The 16,744-nt window shown below is 36.6% G+C and overlaps 1 protein-coding gene across 1 annotated transcript; it reads right to left on the bottom strand.

Moving 5' to 3' along the window:
* Positions 1-13,076: 13,076 nt before the first annotated feature.
* On the bottom strand, positions 13,077-15,389 carry LOC128208464 (uncharacterized). The gene is made up of 4 exons (XM_052912028.1): positions 15,302-15,389; positions 14,809-15,207; positions 14,558-14,707; positions 13,077-13,243 (listed from the first exon to the last, which is right to left on the bottom strand). The coding sequence occupies exons 1-4, from the start codon at positions 15,387-15,389 to the stop codon at positions 13,077-13,079; spliced, it is 804 nt and encodes a 267-aa protein (XP_052767988.1).
* Between the last annotated feature and the right edge of the window lie 1,355 nt (positions 15,390-16,744).

Below are 16,744 nucleotides of genomic sequence, written 5' to 3'. Positions count from 1 at the left end.
TAGTTGTAACGTATTGTGCTACCTCTACCTGCTGTTTGCGAAAATGCGGCTGAAGTGGCTTTCGCTGTTTTGACAGTCTAAAATGAAAGTTAACATGTTGACCGGATCGTGCAAACATGTTTGGAAAGTGTTTTAAGCATACAAATATTAAGTCGAGGTAACGAATCTAACGATACGCAAAACACACGATTTTTAACAATGCCATACGATACAGTATATTGTCGGGTACCGAATCGCGATTTCACGATGTACCGATGAAATGTTACAGCCCTACTGAATGACTATGGAACTTAGGTTAAAGTTTTAGGGCAGGTTGGGATATTTATTAATAACTTCTATACCCTTCATTCAATTAACTTAATACTTCACACAATTGTTCAAGACCATCACCCAACGAGGTTACATAACTCCATATCCTTAATATAAGTTATGGCCCCTGATTGACTTAGGTTAAAGTCTTAGGCAAGTAAAAGTTAAAGGCAAGCTGGGATTTTAAATAAAAAAAAATTCTATACCGTTCATTCAATGCACTTAATAAAATTCAAAATTATTATTAACGACCATCTTAAAACAAGAAACATAACTCCATTTTAACCCTAAATACAAATTATGGCTCTTGAATATTTTTTTTTAATTTCTTTTGAAAGGCAAATTTTGTATATTAGTAACCACATTTTCATAATGGGAAATCAAGTCATTTGAATGACTTGCGTCATTTTTCGGGCAGGCTGCTAGGAGGGCAGCATCAAAGTCACCTTATGATTGTATCAAATAATTTTAGTAAGGTTTGACATAAAGAGACCAAACTTGGTAACACCAAACTTGGTAATATTACATCATTTTTAGCTCGACTATTAGAAGAATAAGGAGAGCTATCCTAGTCACCCGAGCGTTAGCGTCGGCGTAACCACTTATGTTAAAGTTTTTGTAAGAGTTTGTGTACCAACTCAAATATTGACATATGGCTTTGAAACTTTGCACACTTGTTCAACATCATGCCCCCACCTTGTACACAGGAGGAGGTAACTCGATCAAGCATTTTGACAAAATTATGCACCTTTTTCAAGTTAGAATTTACGTTTAAGTTTGCGTACCACCACAAATATTTTCAAAGTCCATTGACATCTGGCTTTGAAACTTTGCACACTTGTTCACCATCATTCTCCGAACCTGTACACAGGAGGAGGTAACTTTATCAAACATTTGACAAAATTATGCCCCTTCTAAACTTAGAATTTATGTCTTAACGACGGCTGTTGTTTATATAAAATGCTAAGCCGATAAAGTGGAAAAATCTTATTTTGCTTAGAAAAAAATCTTTAAAGAGTAGGCAGGCCATTTGTTGTGGTGCTGTTTTATAGACACCATTGAAAGCTACAAGGAAAACTTTACTTGGTCAGATTATTCCAATGCATAAGGAAATAATGGCTTTTCAAAGGTTTGTGCCATACCATTTGATTGTTTTCTGCTTTTTAGCTCACCTGTCACGTAGTGACAAGGTGAGCTTTTGTGATCACTCTTCGTCCGTCGTCCGTCCGTCCGTCCGTCCGTTCACAATTGCTTGTGAACACAATAGAGGTCACAATTTTGACCTAATCTTTATGAAACTTGGTCAGACTGATCATCTCTATAAAATCTAGGTCAAGTTCGATATTGGGTCATCTGGGGTCAAAAACTAGGTCACTAGGTCAATTAGTAGAAAAACCTTGTGAACACAATAGAGGTCACAATTTTAGCCTAATCTCAATGCAACTTGGTCAGAATGGTCATCTCTATAAAATCTAGGTCAAGTTCGATATTGGGTCATCCGCGGTCAATAATTAGGTCACTAGGTCAATTAGTAGAAAAACCTTGTGAACACAATAGAGGTCACAATTTTAGCCTAATCTCAATGCAACTTGGTCAGAATGATCATCTCTATAAAATGTAGGTCAAGTTCGATATTGGGTCATCCGCGGTCAACAACTAGGTCACTAGGTCAATTAGTACAAAAACCTTGTGAACACAATAGAGGTCACAATTTTAGCCTAATCTCAATGCAAGTTGGTCAGAATAATCATCTCTATAAAATCTAGGACAAGTTCGATATTGGGTCATCCGCAGTCAATAACTAGGTAACTAGGTCAATTATTAGAAAAACCTTGTGAACACAACAGAGGTCACAATTTTGACCTAATCTTTATGAAACTTGGTCAGACTGATCATCTCTATGAAATCTAGGTCAAGTTCGATATTGGGTCATCTGGGGTCAAAAACTAGGTCAGTAGGTCAATTAGTAGAAATACCTTGTGAACACATTAGAGGTCACAATTTTAGCCTAATCTCAATGCAACTTGATCAGAATGATCATCTCTATAAAATCTAGGTCAAGTTCGATATTGGGTCATCCGTGGTCAATAACTAGGTCACTAGGTCAATTAGTAGAAAAACCTTGTGAACACAATAGAGGTCACAATTTTAGCCTAATCTCAATGCAAATTGGTCAGAATGATCATCGCTGTAAAATGTAGGTCAAGTTTGATATTGGGTCATTCACGGTCAATAACTAGGTCACTAGGTCAATTAGTACAAAAACCTTGTGAACACAATAGAGGTCACAATTTTAGCCTAATCTCAATGCAACTTGGTCAGAATGATCATCTCTATAAAATCTAGGTCAAGTTCGATATTGGGTCATCCGCGGTCAATAACTAGGTCACTAGGTCAATTAGTACAAAAACCTTGTGAACACAATAGAGGTCACAATTTTAGGCTAATCTTAATGCAACTTGGTCAGAATGATCATCTCTATAAAATCTGGGTCAAGTTCGATATTGGGTCATACGCAGTCAATAACTAGGTCACTAGGTCAATTATTAGAAAAACCTTGTGAACAAAATAGAGGTCACAATTTTAGCCTTATCTTAATGAAACTTGGTCAGAATGATCATCTTAACATAAGCTAGGTCAAGTTCCATATTGGGTCAACCCAGGTCAAAAACTAGGTCAATTAGTAGAAAAACCTTGTGAACACAATAGAGGTCACAATTTTAGCCTAATCTCAATGCAACTTGGTCAGAATGATCATCTCTATAAAATGTAGGTCAAGTTCGATATTGGGTCATCCGCGGTCAACAACTAGGTCACTAGGTCAATTAGTACAAAAACCTTGTGAACACAATAGAGGTCACAATTTTAGCCTAATCTCAATGCAAGTTGGTCAGAATAATCATCTCTATAAAATCTAGGTCAAGTTCGATATTGGGTCATCCGCAGTCAATAACTAGGTAACTAGGTCAATTATTAGAAAAACCTTGTGAACACAACAGAGGTCACAATTTTGACCTAATCTTTATGAAACTTGGTCAGACTGATCATCTCTATGAAATCTAGGTCAAGTTCGATATTGGGTCATCTGGGGTCAAAAACTAGGTCAGTAGGTCAATTAGTAGAAATACCTTGTGAACACATTAGAGGTCACAATTTTAGCCTAATCTCAATGCAACTTGGTCAGAATGATCATCTCTATAAAATTTAGGTCAAGTTCGATATTGGGTCATTCACGGTCAATAACTAGGTCACTAGGTCAATTAGTACAAAAACCTTGTGAACACAATAGAGGTCACAGTTTTAGCCTAATCTCAATGCAACTTGGTCAGAATGATCATCTCTATAAAATCTGTCAAGTTCGATATTGGGTCATCTGCGGTCAATAACTAGGTCACTAGGTCAATTAGTACAAAAACCTTGTGAACACAATAGAGGTCACAATTTTAGCTAATCTTAATGCAACTTGGTCAGAATGATCATCTCTATAAAATCTGGGTCAAGTTCGATATTGGGTCATAGGCAGTCAATAACTAGGTCACTAGGTCAATTATTAGGAAAACCTTGTGAACATAATAGAGGTCACAATTTTAGGCTTAACTCAATTCAACTTGGTCAGAATGATCATCTCTAGAAAAATATAGGTCAAGTTCGATATTGGGTCATTCGCGGTCAATAACTAGGTCACTAGGTCAATTAGTATAAAAACCTTGTGAACACAATAGAGGTCACAACTTAAGCCTAATCTAAATGTAACTTGGTCAGAATGATCATCTCTATAAAATCTAGGTCAAGTTCGATATTGGGTCATTTACCGTCAATAACTAGGTCAATAGGTCAATTAGTAGAAAAACCTTGTGAACACAATAGAGGTCACAATTTTAGCCTAATGTTAATGCAACTTGGTCAGAATGATCATCTCTATAAAATCTGGGTCATGTTCGATATTGGGTCATCCGCAGTCAATAACTAGGTCACTAGGTCAGATATTAGAAAAACCTTATGAACACAATAGAGGTCACAATTTTAGCCTAATCTCAATGCAACTTGGTCAGAATGATCATCGCTATAAAATGTAGGTCAAGTTTGATATTGGGTCATTCACGGTCAATAACTAGGTCACTAGGTCAATTAGTACAAAAACCTTGTGAACACAATAGAGGTCACAATTTTAGCCTAATCTCAATGCAACTTGGTCAGAATGATCATCTCTATAAAATCTAGGTCAAGTTCGATATTGGGTCATCTGCGGTCAATAACTAGGTCACTAGGTCAATTAGTACAAAAACCTTGTGAACACAATAGAGGTCACAATTTTAGGCTAATCTTAATGCAACTTGGTCAGAATGATCATCTCTATAAAATCTGGGTCAATTTCGATATTGGGTCATACGCAGTCAATAACTAGGTCACTAGGTCAATTATTAGGAAAACCTTGTGAACATAATAGAGGTCACAATTTTAGCCTTATCTTAATGAAACTTGGTCAGAATGATCATCTTAACATAAGCTAGGTCAAGTTCCATATTGGGTCAACCCAGGTCAAAAACTAGGTCACTAGGTCAATTAGTAGAAAAACCTTGTGAACACAATAGAGGTCACAATTTTAGGCTTAACTCAATTCAACTTGGTCAGAATGATCATCTCTAGAAAAATATAGGTCAAGTTCGATATTGGGTCATTCGCGGTCAATAACTAGGTCACTAGGTCAATTAGTATAAAAACCTTGTGAACACAATAGAGGTCACAACTTAAGCCTAATCTAAATGTAACTTGGTCAGAATGATCATCTCTATAAAATCTAGGTCAAGTTCGATATTGGGTCATTTACCGTCAATAACTAGGTCAATAGGTCAATTAGTAGAAAAACCTTGTGAACACAATAGAGGTCACAATTTTAGCCTAATGTTAATGCAACTTGGTCAGAATGATCATCTCTATAAAATCTGGGTCATGTTCGATATTGGGTCATCCGCAGTCAATAACTAGGTCACTAGGTCAGATATTAGAAAAACCTTATGAACACAATAGAGGTCACAATTTTAGCCTAATCTTTATGAAACTTGGTCAGACTGATCATCTTTATAAAATCTAGGTCAAGTTCCACATTGGGTCAAAGCTACAGGTGAGCGATACAGGGCCATCATGGCCCTCTTGTTATGAAAATACCACAGGTGCTAATACTTCTCTAATACAGGTCTCATTTCTTAAGTGTTTAATATATCATTGCCAAACTTTCAGTATATATAGATGTTGCATATATATAGCCTGAAGTTAAACTAGAGGAGTTTTGTAGTCTGTTTTTATTTTTTTATTTAAATAGGCTCAAGACCACAGTTTTCACCCCGCTGTCCCCCGTCCCCCATTGACCAAGACCTTGATGTAAATACAGAAAAAAGTGAAAAGCCAGGTGAGTCTCCAGATGAAACATATAGTAAAAATAACTGTGGCCTTATAGGCCAACAGGTTCCACTGAAATCATTTGTTTGATCAACAAATTCTTGACTCAGAGATTGGTCCACTTGATCATGCAGACCAACTCGAGTGGGTGGGGATTCGAGTGAAGTGATATGAATGTTAAAAATGTTTTATAGAGAGTTTTTGCTTTTCTTTAGTTACCAATTTGAAGCTTACTATTGTTTATGATTTGTATTTCTATGATATATGCAAAAAATCAAAGGAACTTAATCAAAGAGAACATACACACTGTATCATATTTTTAGTTCATGTTTATCTGTAAATCATGTCTGTGGAAAGATCAAATTGAGTCTGATCTCCATCTCAGAAAATATAGCTATTTATTATTCAATTTCACTTTTATCTACATTTCTAGGACTGCTGTGGCTGTGACAAAAAGTGATAGAACAGTACTATATGACTGTATCTAATTGATCTACAGCTGCTGTTCCGACTGAATTTGAGATGACTGTTGGGTCGTTGAGGGCATGGCGAGTATAACAATCAATAGTCATGTATCACATTTGTTCAAAATTATAAGGTCACAGTGTTTGTGGATATTTCAGGGGCCAAACTCTGGTGTTTGCAATAACTGATAGGACCAGCTCATTTCCATGAACCCAAAGGGTATTGCACATATTAATTGCTAGAGCCACTGATGGAATATCACCTTATGTATTTATGGGGCTACTGATCTTTTGTTTAATCCTCATGTCTTTATTTATTTAAGGGGCTACTGTTCTTGTGGTTAATCGTCATCTTGGAGGACTCCTTTGAGAGCTTGTGGATGCAGTACCTGCACAGCCAAGTTATTTCTTAAGGAGCCTTCCTCTGATGTTTGAAACATAATTATCTTTCTATAGATCGCGTTTTTTTTCCTTATTTCGGGAATGTAACGTATACCAGTGACATTTGGAATTATACAGGTATCTGGTTGAAATTTGGCCAGTTGACAGTGCTTAACCAAAGAATATTGATGGTTTGAGTATGAAATTGTAAATATAATAACACATAATATAAATTAAAATACATTATTTTCTTATATAGTTTTGACATTTTAACATTTACACTCGAGGCAAAAGAAATAAAAAGTGAGTCGATTTCATTAAAGGGACTGTACACAGGATTTGCACTAAAGAATTTTTTTCTGTAACGAATCTCCGGTCAATTATTTGGTTTGGAATAATTGATAGGACCAGCTCATTTGAATGAACTCAAAGGGTATTGCACATATTAATTGCTAGAGTCACTGATGGAATATCACTTTATTTATTTAAGGGGCTGCTGATCTTTTAGTTAATTCTCATCTTGGAGGACTCCTTTGAGAGCTTGTGGATGCAGTTATCTGCACAGCCGAGTTATCTTTTTAGGAGCCTTCCTCTGATGTTTGAAACATAATTATCTTTCTATAGATCGTGTTTTTTTTCTTATTTCGGGAATGTAACGTATACCAGTGACATTTGGAATTTGGAATAATACAGCTATTTGGTTGAAATTTGGCCAGTTGACAGTGCTTAACCAAAGAATATTGATGTTTGAGTATGAAATTGTAAATATAATAACACATAATATAAATTAAAATACATTATTTTCTTATATAGTTTTGACATTTTAACATTTACACTCGAGGCAAAGGAAATAAAAAGTGAGTCGATTTCATTAAAGGGACTGTACACAGGATTGGCACTAAAGAATTTTTTTCTGTAACGAATCTCCGGTCAATTATTTGGTTTGCAATAATTGATAGGACCATCTCATTTGAATGAACTCAAAGGGTATTGCACATATTAATTGCTAGAGTCACTGATGGAATATCACTTTATTTATTTAAGGGGCTGCTGATCTTTTGGTTAATTCTCATCTTGGAGGACTCCTTTGAGAGCTTGTGGATGCAGTTATCTGCACAGCCGAGTTATCATTTTAGGAGCCTTCCTCTGATGTTTGAAACATAATTATCTTTCTATAGATCGTGTTTTTTTTCTTATTTCGGGAATGTAACGTATACCAGTGACATTTGGAATTTGGAATTATACAGGTATCTGGTTGAAATTTGGCCAGTTGACAGTGCTTAACCAAAGAATATTGATGGTTTGAGTATGAAATTGTAAATATAATAACACATAATATAAATTAAAGTACATTATTTTCTTATATAGTTTTGACATTTTAACATTTACACTCGAGGCAAAAGAAATAAAAAGTGAGTCGATTTCATTAAAGGGACTGTACACAGGATTGGCACTAAAGAATTTTTTTCTGTAACGAATCTCCGGTCAGTTATTTGGTTTGCAATAATTGATAGGACCATCTCATTTGAATGAACTCAAAGGGTATTGCACATATTAATTGCTAGAGTCACTGATGGAATATCACTTTATTTATTGAAGGGGCTGCTGATGTTTTGGTTAATTCTCATCTTGGAGGACTCCTTTGAGAGCTTGTGGATGCAGTTATCTGCACAGCCGAGTTATCATTTTTAGGAGCCTTCCTCTGATGTTTGAAACATAATTATCTTTCTATAGATCGCGTTTTTTTTTCTTATTTCGGGAATGTAACGTATACCAGTGACATTTGGAATTTTGAATTATACAGGTATCTGGTTGAAATTTGGCCAGTTGACAGTGCTTAACCAAAGAATATTGATATTTGAGTATGAAATTGTAAATATAATAATACATAATATAAATTAAAATACATTATTTTCTTATATAGTTTTGACATTTTAACATTTACACTCGAGGCAAAAGAAATAAAAAGTGAGTCGATTTCATTAAAGGGACTGTACACAAGATTGACACTAAAGACTTTTTTTCTGTAACGAATCTCGGGGCAATTATTTGGTTTGGAATAATTGATAGGACCAGCTCATTTAATGAACTCAAAGGGTATTGCACATATTAATTGCTAGAGTCACTGATGGAATATCACTTTATTTATTTAAGGGGCTGCTGATGTTTTGGTTAATTCTCATCTTGGAGGACTCCTTTGAGAGCTTGTGGATGCAGTTATCTGCACAGCCGAGTTATCATTTTAGGAGCCTTCCTCTGATGTTTGAAACATAATTATCTTTCTATAGATCGCATTTTTTTTCTTATTTCGGGAATGTAACGTATACCAGTGACATTTGGAATTTAGAATTATACCGTTAGCTGGTTGAAATTTTGCCAGTTGACAGTGCTTAACCAAAGAATATTGATGGTTTGAGTATGAAATTGTAAATATAATAACACATAATATAAATTAAAATACATTATTTTCTTATATAGTTTTGACATTTTAACATTTACACTCGAGGCAAAAGAAATAAAAAGTGAGTCGATTTCATTAAAGGGACTGTACACAAGATTGGCACTAAAGAATTTTTTTCTGTAACGAATCTCAGGGCAATTATTTGGATTGCAATAATTGATAGGACCAGCTCATTTGAATGAACCCAAAGGGTATTGCACATATTAATTGCTAGAGTCACTGATGGAATATCACTTTATTTATTTAAGGGGCTGCTGATCTTTTGGTTAATCCTCATCCTGGAGGACTCCTTTTGAGAGCTTGTGGATGCAGTTATCTGCACAGCCGAGTTATCTTTTTAGGAGCCTTCCTCTGATGTTTGAAACATAATTATCTTTCTATAGATCGTGTTTTTTTTCTTATTTCGGGAATGTAACGTATACCAGTGACATTTGGAATTTGGAATTATACAGCTATTTGGTTGAAATTTGGCCAGTTGACAGTGCTTAACCAAAGAATATTGATGGTTTGAGTATGAAATTGTAAATATAATAACACATAATATAAATTAAAATACATTATTTTCTTATATAGTTTTGACATTTTAACATTTACACTCGAGGCAAAAGAAATAAAAAGTGAGTCGATTTCATTAAAGGGACTGTACACAGGATTGGCACTAAAGAATTTTTTTTTCTGTAACGAATCTCCGGTCAATTATTTGGTTTGCAATAATTGATAGGACCAGCTCATTTGAATGAACTCAAAGGGTATTGCACATATTAATTGCTAGAGTCACTGATGGAATATCACTTTATTTATTTAAGGGGCTGCTGATCTTTTGGTTAATTCTCATCTTGGAGGACTCCTTTGAGAGCTTGTGGATGCAGTTATCTGCACAGCCGAGTTATCATTTTAGGAGCCTTCCTCTGATGTTTGAAACATAATTATCTTTCTATAGATCGCGTTTTTTTTTCTTATTTCGGGAATGTAACGTATACCAGTGACATTTGGAATTTGGAATTATACCGTTATCTGGTTGAAATTTGGCCAGTTGACAGTGCTTAACCAAAGAATATTGATGTTTGAGTATGAAATTGTAAATATAATAACACATAATATAAATTAAAATACATTATTTTCTTATATAGTTTTGACATTTTAACATTTACACTCGAGGCAAAAGAAATAAAAAGTGAGTCGATTTCATTAAAGGGACTGTACACAGGATTGGCACTAAAGAATTTTTTTCTGTAACGAATCTCCGGTCAATTATTTGGTTTGCAATAATTGATAGGACCAGCTCATTTGAATGAACTCAAAGGGTATTGCACATATTAATTGCTAGAGTCACTGATGGAATATCACTTTATTTATTTAAGGGGCTGCTGATCTTTTGGTTAATTCTCATCTTGGAGGACTCCTTTGAGAGCTTGTGGATGCAGTTATCTGCACAGCCGAGTTATCTTTTTAGGAGCCTTCCTCTGATGTTTGAAACATAATTATCTTTCTATAGATCGTGTTTTTTTTCTTATTTCGGGAATGTAACGTATACCAGTGACATTTGGAATTTGGAATTATACCGTTATCTGGTTGAAATTTGGCCAGTTGACAGTGCTTAACCAAAGAATATTGATGGTTTGAGTATGAAATTGTAAATATAATAACACATAATATAAATTAAAATACATTATTTTCTTATATAGTTTTGACATTTTAACATTTACACTCGAGGCAAAAGAAATAAAAAGTGAGTCGATTTCATTAAAGGGACTGTACACAGGATTGGCACTAAAGAATTTTTTTCTGTAACGAATCTCCGGTCAATTATTTGGTTTGCAATAATTGATAGGACCATCTCATTTGAATGAACTCAAAGGGTATTGCACATATTAATTGCTAGAGTCACTGATGGAATATCACTTTATTTATTTAAGGGGCTGCTGATCTTTTGGTTAATTCTCATCTTGGAGGACTCCTTTGAGAGCTTGTGGATGCAGTTATCTGCACAGCCGAGTTATCTTTTTAGGAGCCTTCCTCTGATGTTTGAAACATAATTATCTTTCTATAGATCGCGGTTTTTTTTTCTTATTTCGGGAATGTAACGTATACCAGTGACATTTGGAATTTGGAATTATACAGCTATTTGGTTGAAATTTGGCCAGTTGACAGTGCTTAACCAAAGAATATTGATGTTTGAGTATGAAATTGTAAATATAATAACACATAATATAAATTAAAATACATTATTTTCTTATATAGTTTTGACATTTTAACATTTACACACGAGGAAAAGAAATAAAAAGTGAGTCGATTTCATTAAAGGGACTGTACACAGGATTGGCACTAAAGATTTTTTTTCCGTAACGAATCTCCGGTCAATTATTTGGTTTGCAATAATTGATAGGACCATCTCATTTGAATGAACTCAAAGGGTATTGCACATATTAATTGCTAGAGTCACTGATGGAATATCACTTTATTTATTTAAGGGGCTGCTGATCTTTTGGTTAATTCTCATCTTGGAGGACTCCTTTGAGAGCTTGTGGATGCAGTTATCTGCACAGCCGAGTTATCATTTTAGGAGCCTTCCTCTGATGTTTGAAACATAATTATCTTTCTATAGATCGTGTTTTTTTTCTTATTTCGGGAATGTAACGTATACCAGTGACATTTGGAATTTGGAATTATACAGGTATCTGGTTGAAATTTGGCCAGTTGACAGTGCTTAACCAAAGAATATTGATGGTTTGAGTATGAAATTGTAAATATAATAACACATAATATAAATTAAAAGTACATTATTTTCTTATATAGTTTTGACATTTTAACATTTACACTCGAGGCAAAAGAAATAAAAGTGAGTCGATTTCATTAAAGGGACTGTACACAGGATTGACACTAAAGAATTTTTTTCTGTAACGAATCTCGGGGCAATTATTTGGTTTGCAATAATTGATAGGACCAGCTCATTTGAATGAACTCAAAGGGTATTGCACATATTAATTGCTAGAGTCACTGATGGAATATCACTTTATTTATTGAAGGGGCTGCTGATGTTTTGGTTAATTCTCATCTTGGAGGACTCCTTTGAGAGCTTGTGGATGCAGTTATCTGCACAGCCGAGTTATCTTTTTAGGAGCCTTCCTCTGATGTTTGAAACATAATTATCTTTCTATAGATCGCGTTTTTTTTCTTATTTCGGGAATGTAACGTATACCAGTGACATTTGGAATTTTGAATTATACAGGTATCTGGTTGAAATTTGGCCAGTTGACAGTGCTTAACCAAAGAATATTGATATTTGAGTATGAAATTGTAAATATAATAATACATAATATAAATTAAAATACATTATTTTCTTATATAGTTTTGACATTTTAACATTTACACTCGGCAAAAGAAATAAAAAGTGAGTCGATTTCATTAAAGGGACTGTACACAAGATTGGCACTAAAGAATTTTTCTGTAACGAATCTCGGGCAATTATTTGGTTTGGAATAATTGATAGGACCAGCTCATTTAATGAACTCAAAGGGTATTGCACATATTAATTGCTAGAGTCACTGATGGAATATCACTTTATTTATTTAAGGGGCTGCTGATGTTTTGGTTAATTCTCATCTTGGAGGACTCCTTTGAGAGCTTGTGGATGCAGTTATCTGCACAGCCGAGTTATCATTTTAGGAGCCTTCCTCTGATGTTTGAAACATAATTATCTTTCTATAGATCGCATTTTTTTTTCTTATTTCGGGAATGTAACGTATACCAGTGACATTTGGAATTTAGGATAAAAATGGCCGAGGAGTTCCGATTGCTAGCGTTACATCCGTTTCTTTATTTTTATTTATATTGAAGGTCAGTGTACCAAAATGACATAGCAGAATCCCTGACAAGTATCAAGACATAGATATATATAAATCCGTGAAATAAAATATTTATGTAAAAAAATAAATGAGCTTCTTGAACAGCCCTCGTAAAATATTGAACTGAATAATTTCAACTATGTTCGGAACACGTGACATCTGGCGTCCGCCTCTATTTAAACAATATGAAAATGTATTTAACCTAAAAATCAAATCAAATCAACTGAACACCATATCAACAACGTCCAACACTTGACCTTTGGAATCCGCATCATGCACCATTGTTTTGACCTCAGGTTCTGACGGATTTTGACAAATAGCTCGCACCGCCGTGCCCACATCAGACGCCGGGGTCTTGCAAGCATGACTGATGTCAAACATTTCTTCTGGTAAAAAAAATATGTTTCAGTTTTAGATGGAACATGATTCAACCCCATTTTAAAGAGTTAGAGAGCACCAAACTGGTCTATGTCTGCAAACACTAATTTGCATATACATGTACCACAGTTTTCGCAAGGGTCTGTAATTTTTCGAATGGCAAATCATTTGGTTTTATGCCGATGCAAAGCTATGAAATCAAAGATGGCGTCCAAGATGGCGTATAATTTAGAATTTACTAAAGGCGTTATTATCACGAGGTAACTATCAATTTACTTGTCGCGTTCACTGTTTGCTCACATTAGACGGCTCGGCAGTTTTGATTGCTGTGTTCAGGGGCGTAGCTAGCCCTCTAATCATGTGGATTCATAATTGTGCTAGGTGGGTTCGAGGGAATGCCCCCACCCATCGGACAATTTGAAAACAATAGTGCAATCTGGTCCATTCTGGGCGTTCTGATGTGTTTTATTTAGTACTGGAAAATGGACAGTTTTAGGATTATGCAGTTAAGTACGCATACCGCAACTCTTGCTGATTTATTTTAAAAAAAATGTCACAATCATACGGATTCAGCCGCGTACTCGCGTAAAGGCTGCTACGCGCCTGGTGTTTTAGGCTACCTCTCTGGTCTGTATGTGAGCATAGACCGTTACATTAATAGATACTTTCTTGGTTTAGTACTCTTAGCAAAATCATTGGCATAATTATTGTACTTAGCTAACAAGTGTGTATTGTTATCACGTTGCGTATCACGTGGTTGGTCAAGTTCAGATCAAATATAATTAAATCGATAACACATTTCCTCATTTAAGGAAGATATGCATTTAACATTATACAGAACACGAATTCTAAATAATTTTAAGAGAAACAACGACCTCGTCTTGTTAACATTGTTTGAAATCACGGTTACCCGGTTAGCGCACTTGCTTCTCACCAAGGCCACTCGGGTTCGAATCCCGGCCTGGGCGATGCCTAAGAGACTACACACTTTCTGTTAGTATCGTTACTAAATTTTACTAACCCTAACTCATAACGCATAAGGTTTCCAGGTCTGGAGGAGAAATCTAGCTGTTTCTATCCTGAAAAAGTGTGTGTACTGATAAGTGTTTATTTTACAGAAGTAGAGAAAAAAACAACTATAAAATCATATACTTTCGTTGAGTTGAATACATATTTCTGACTTATTATTTTCTGAGTATATATATTCTCCACCCCTCTGCCCAGTCTCTCTCCTCTACACCTCTCTTCTCTATCTCGTCTCTATCCCCTCTCTTCTCTTTCCCATCTCCCATCTTCCCCTTTTTTATCCCTCTCTTATCTACCCCCTCTCTTTTCCCTCTCTCCTCTGCCCATCTCTTTTCTATCTCGTCTCTTCTCCCGCTCTCTTCTACCCCTCTCTTCTCTATCTCGTCTCTTCTCCCTGTCACCTCTACCCCTCTCTTCTCTATCTCGTTTCTTCTCCCTCACACTCTACCCCTCTCTTCTCTATCTCGTCTCTTCTCCCTTTCTCCTCTATCCCTCTCTTCTCTACCCACTCCCTTCTTCCTTTATCCTCTACTCCTCTCGTATCTACCCCTCTCTTCTTTATCTCGTCTCTTCTCCCGCTCTCTTCTACCTCTCTCTTCTCTATCTCGTCTCTTCTCCCGCTCTCTTCTACCCCTCTCTTGTCTATCTCGTCTCTTCTCCCGCTCTCTTCTACCTCTCTCTTCTCTATATCGTCTCTTCTCCCTCTCACCTCTACCCCTCTCTTCTCTATCTCGCCTCTTCTCCCTTTCTCCTCTACCCCTCTCTTCTCTGCCCCATTTCTCCTCCCTCTCTCCTCTACCCCTCTCTTCTCTATCGCGTCTCTTCTCCCTCTCTCCTCCATCCTTCTCTTCTCTACCCCCTTTCTTCTCCCCCTCTCCTCTAAAACTCTCTTCACTTCCCCCCTCTCCTCTTTCCCATCTCTCCTCTACCCCTTTCTTCTCCCTCTCTTCTCTACCTCAACTTGTCTCTACCCCTTCTCTTCTTTATCCCCTCTCTTCTCCCTCTCTCCTCTACACATCTCTTCTCCAGCTCGTCTCTACCTTCTCTTTTCTTAATCCCCTGTTCTCTACCCCCTCTCTTCTCCCTCTTCACTCTACCCCCTCTCTTCCCCCTCTCTCCTCCACCCATCTCTACTCTATCTCATCTCCATCCCCTCTTCTGTACACCTCTACCTATTCACTCTTCTCTATCAGCTCTCTCTTTTCTACCCCTCTCTTTTCTCCCTCTCTTCTCTGACCTTCTTATTCCCCCCTCTCTCTGTACCGCTATATCCCTCTCTCCTCTCTACCCCTTCTCTGCCCCCTCATCTTATCTACCCCCCTCTTTCACCCTCTATTGTCTACATCTACTCTTCTCGCTCTCTTCTCTACCCCCTCTCTTTTTTCTCCGCCACTTTTCTCTACCTCCTTCCTTCACCCTCTCTTCTCCACCCTCTCACTTCTCTACCTAATTTTGCTCTCCTCCCCTCTCTTCTCTACCCCTCTTACCCAATATCTACTGTTCTACCAACTTTCTTCTCCTTCGCTACTATACCCCTCTCTCTTCTCTCTCTCCCCCCCCCCCCCCTCGTCTCTACTCTCTTTCATCTCCAGCTTCTTTGCTCTTCCCCCTCTCTTCCCCACCCCTATGCCCCTCTACGCCCTCATTCTCCTCTACCCACTCTCTACCGTATCGATGTAATAATTTAATATATAAATAAGATAAAGTTAATATAAGCTTTAATTTATCACATCGATCATTTTTCCAGTATATATTTTAAGACTTGGGTTCTATAATATATAATGGCATGCTCTGTTAATTAAGTCTTAGGTATTGCCACAGGAACAACCTTTCCAATCGAATTAAAAATATTTATGTTATGCGTACGAATTATACTGACCACGAACTATATACTGTATCAGCCTGTTTATGCACTTCTTATTTATCTCCCTATACATTTCGATACAAAAAGGCAAAACTTCAAAACTTATATGACAACAATTCATTTCCTTTAAATTCAATTCAAACCCAATTGATTTAAACAATAAAAACTCTATCTCATCTCCATCCCCTCTTCTGTACACCTCTACCTATTCACTCTTCTCTATCCGCTCTCTCTTTTCTACCCCTCTCTTTTCACCCCTCTTCTCTGACCCTCTTATTCCCCCCTCTCTCTCTGTACCGCTATATCCCTCTCTCTTCTCTACCCCTTCTCTGCCCCCTCATCTTATCTATCCCCCTCTTTCACCCTCTATTGTCTACATTTACCCTTCTCGCTCTCTTCTCTACCCCCTCTCTTTTTTCTCCCCCACTTTTCTCTACCTCCTTCCTTCACCCTCTCTTCTCCACCCTCTCACTTCTCTACCTAATTTTGCTCTCCTCCCCTCTCTTCTCTACCCATCTTACCCAATTTCTACTGTTCTACCAACTTTCTTCTCCTTCGCTACTATACCCCTCTCTCTTCTCTCCCCCCCCCCCCCCTCGTCTCTTCTCTCTTTCATCTC

This window comes from Mya arenaria, chromosome 11 (assembly GCF_026914265.1).
Source record: "Mya arenaria isolate MELC-2E11 chromosome 11, ASM2691426v1".
Taxonomy (NCBI): Eukaryota; Metazoa; Mollusca; class Bivalvia; order Myida; family Myidae; genus Mya; species Mya arenaria.
The sequence above is the reverse complement of the archived record's forward strand: the minus strand, read 5'-3'. Positions and strand labels throughout refer to the sequence as shown.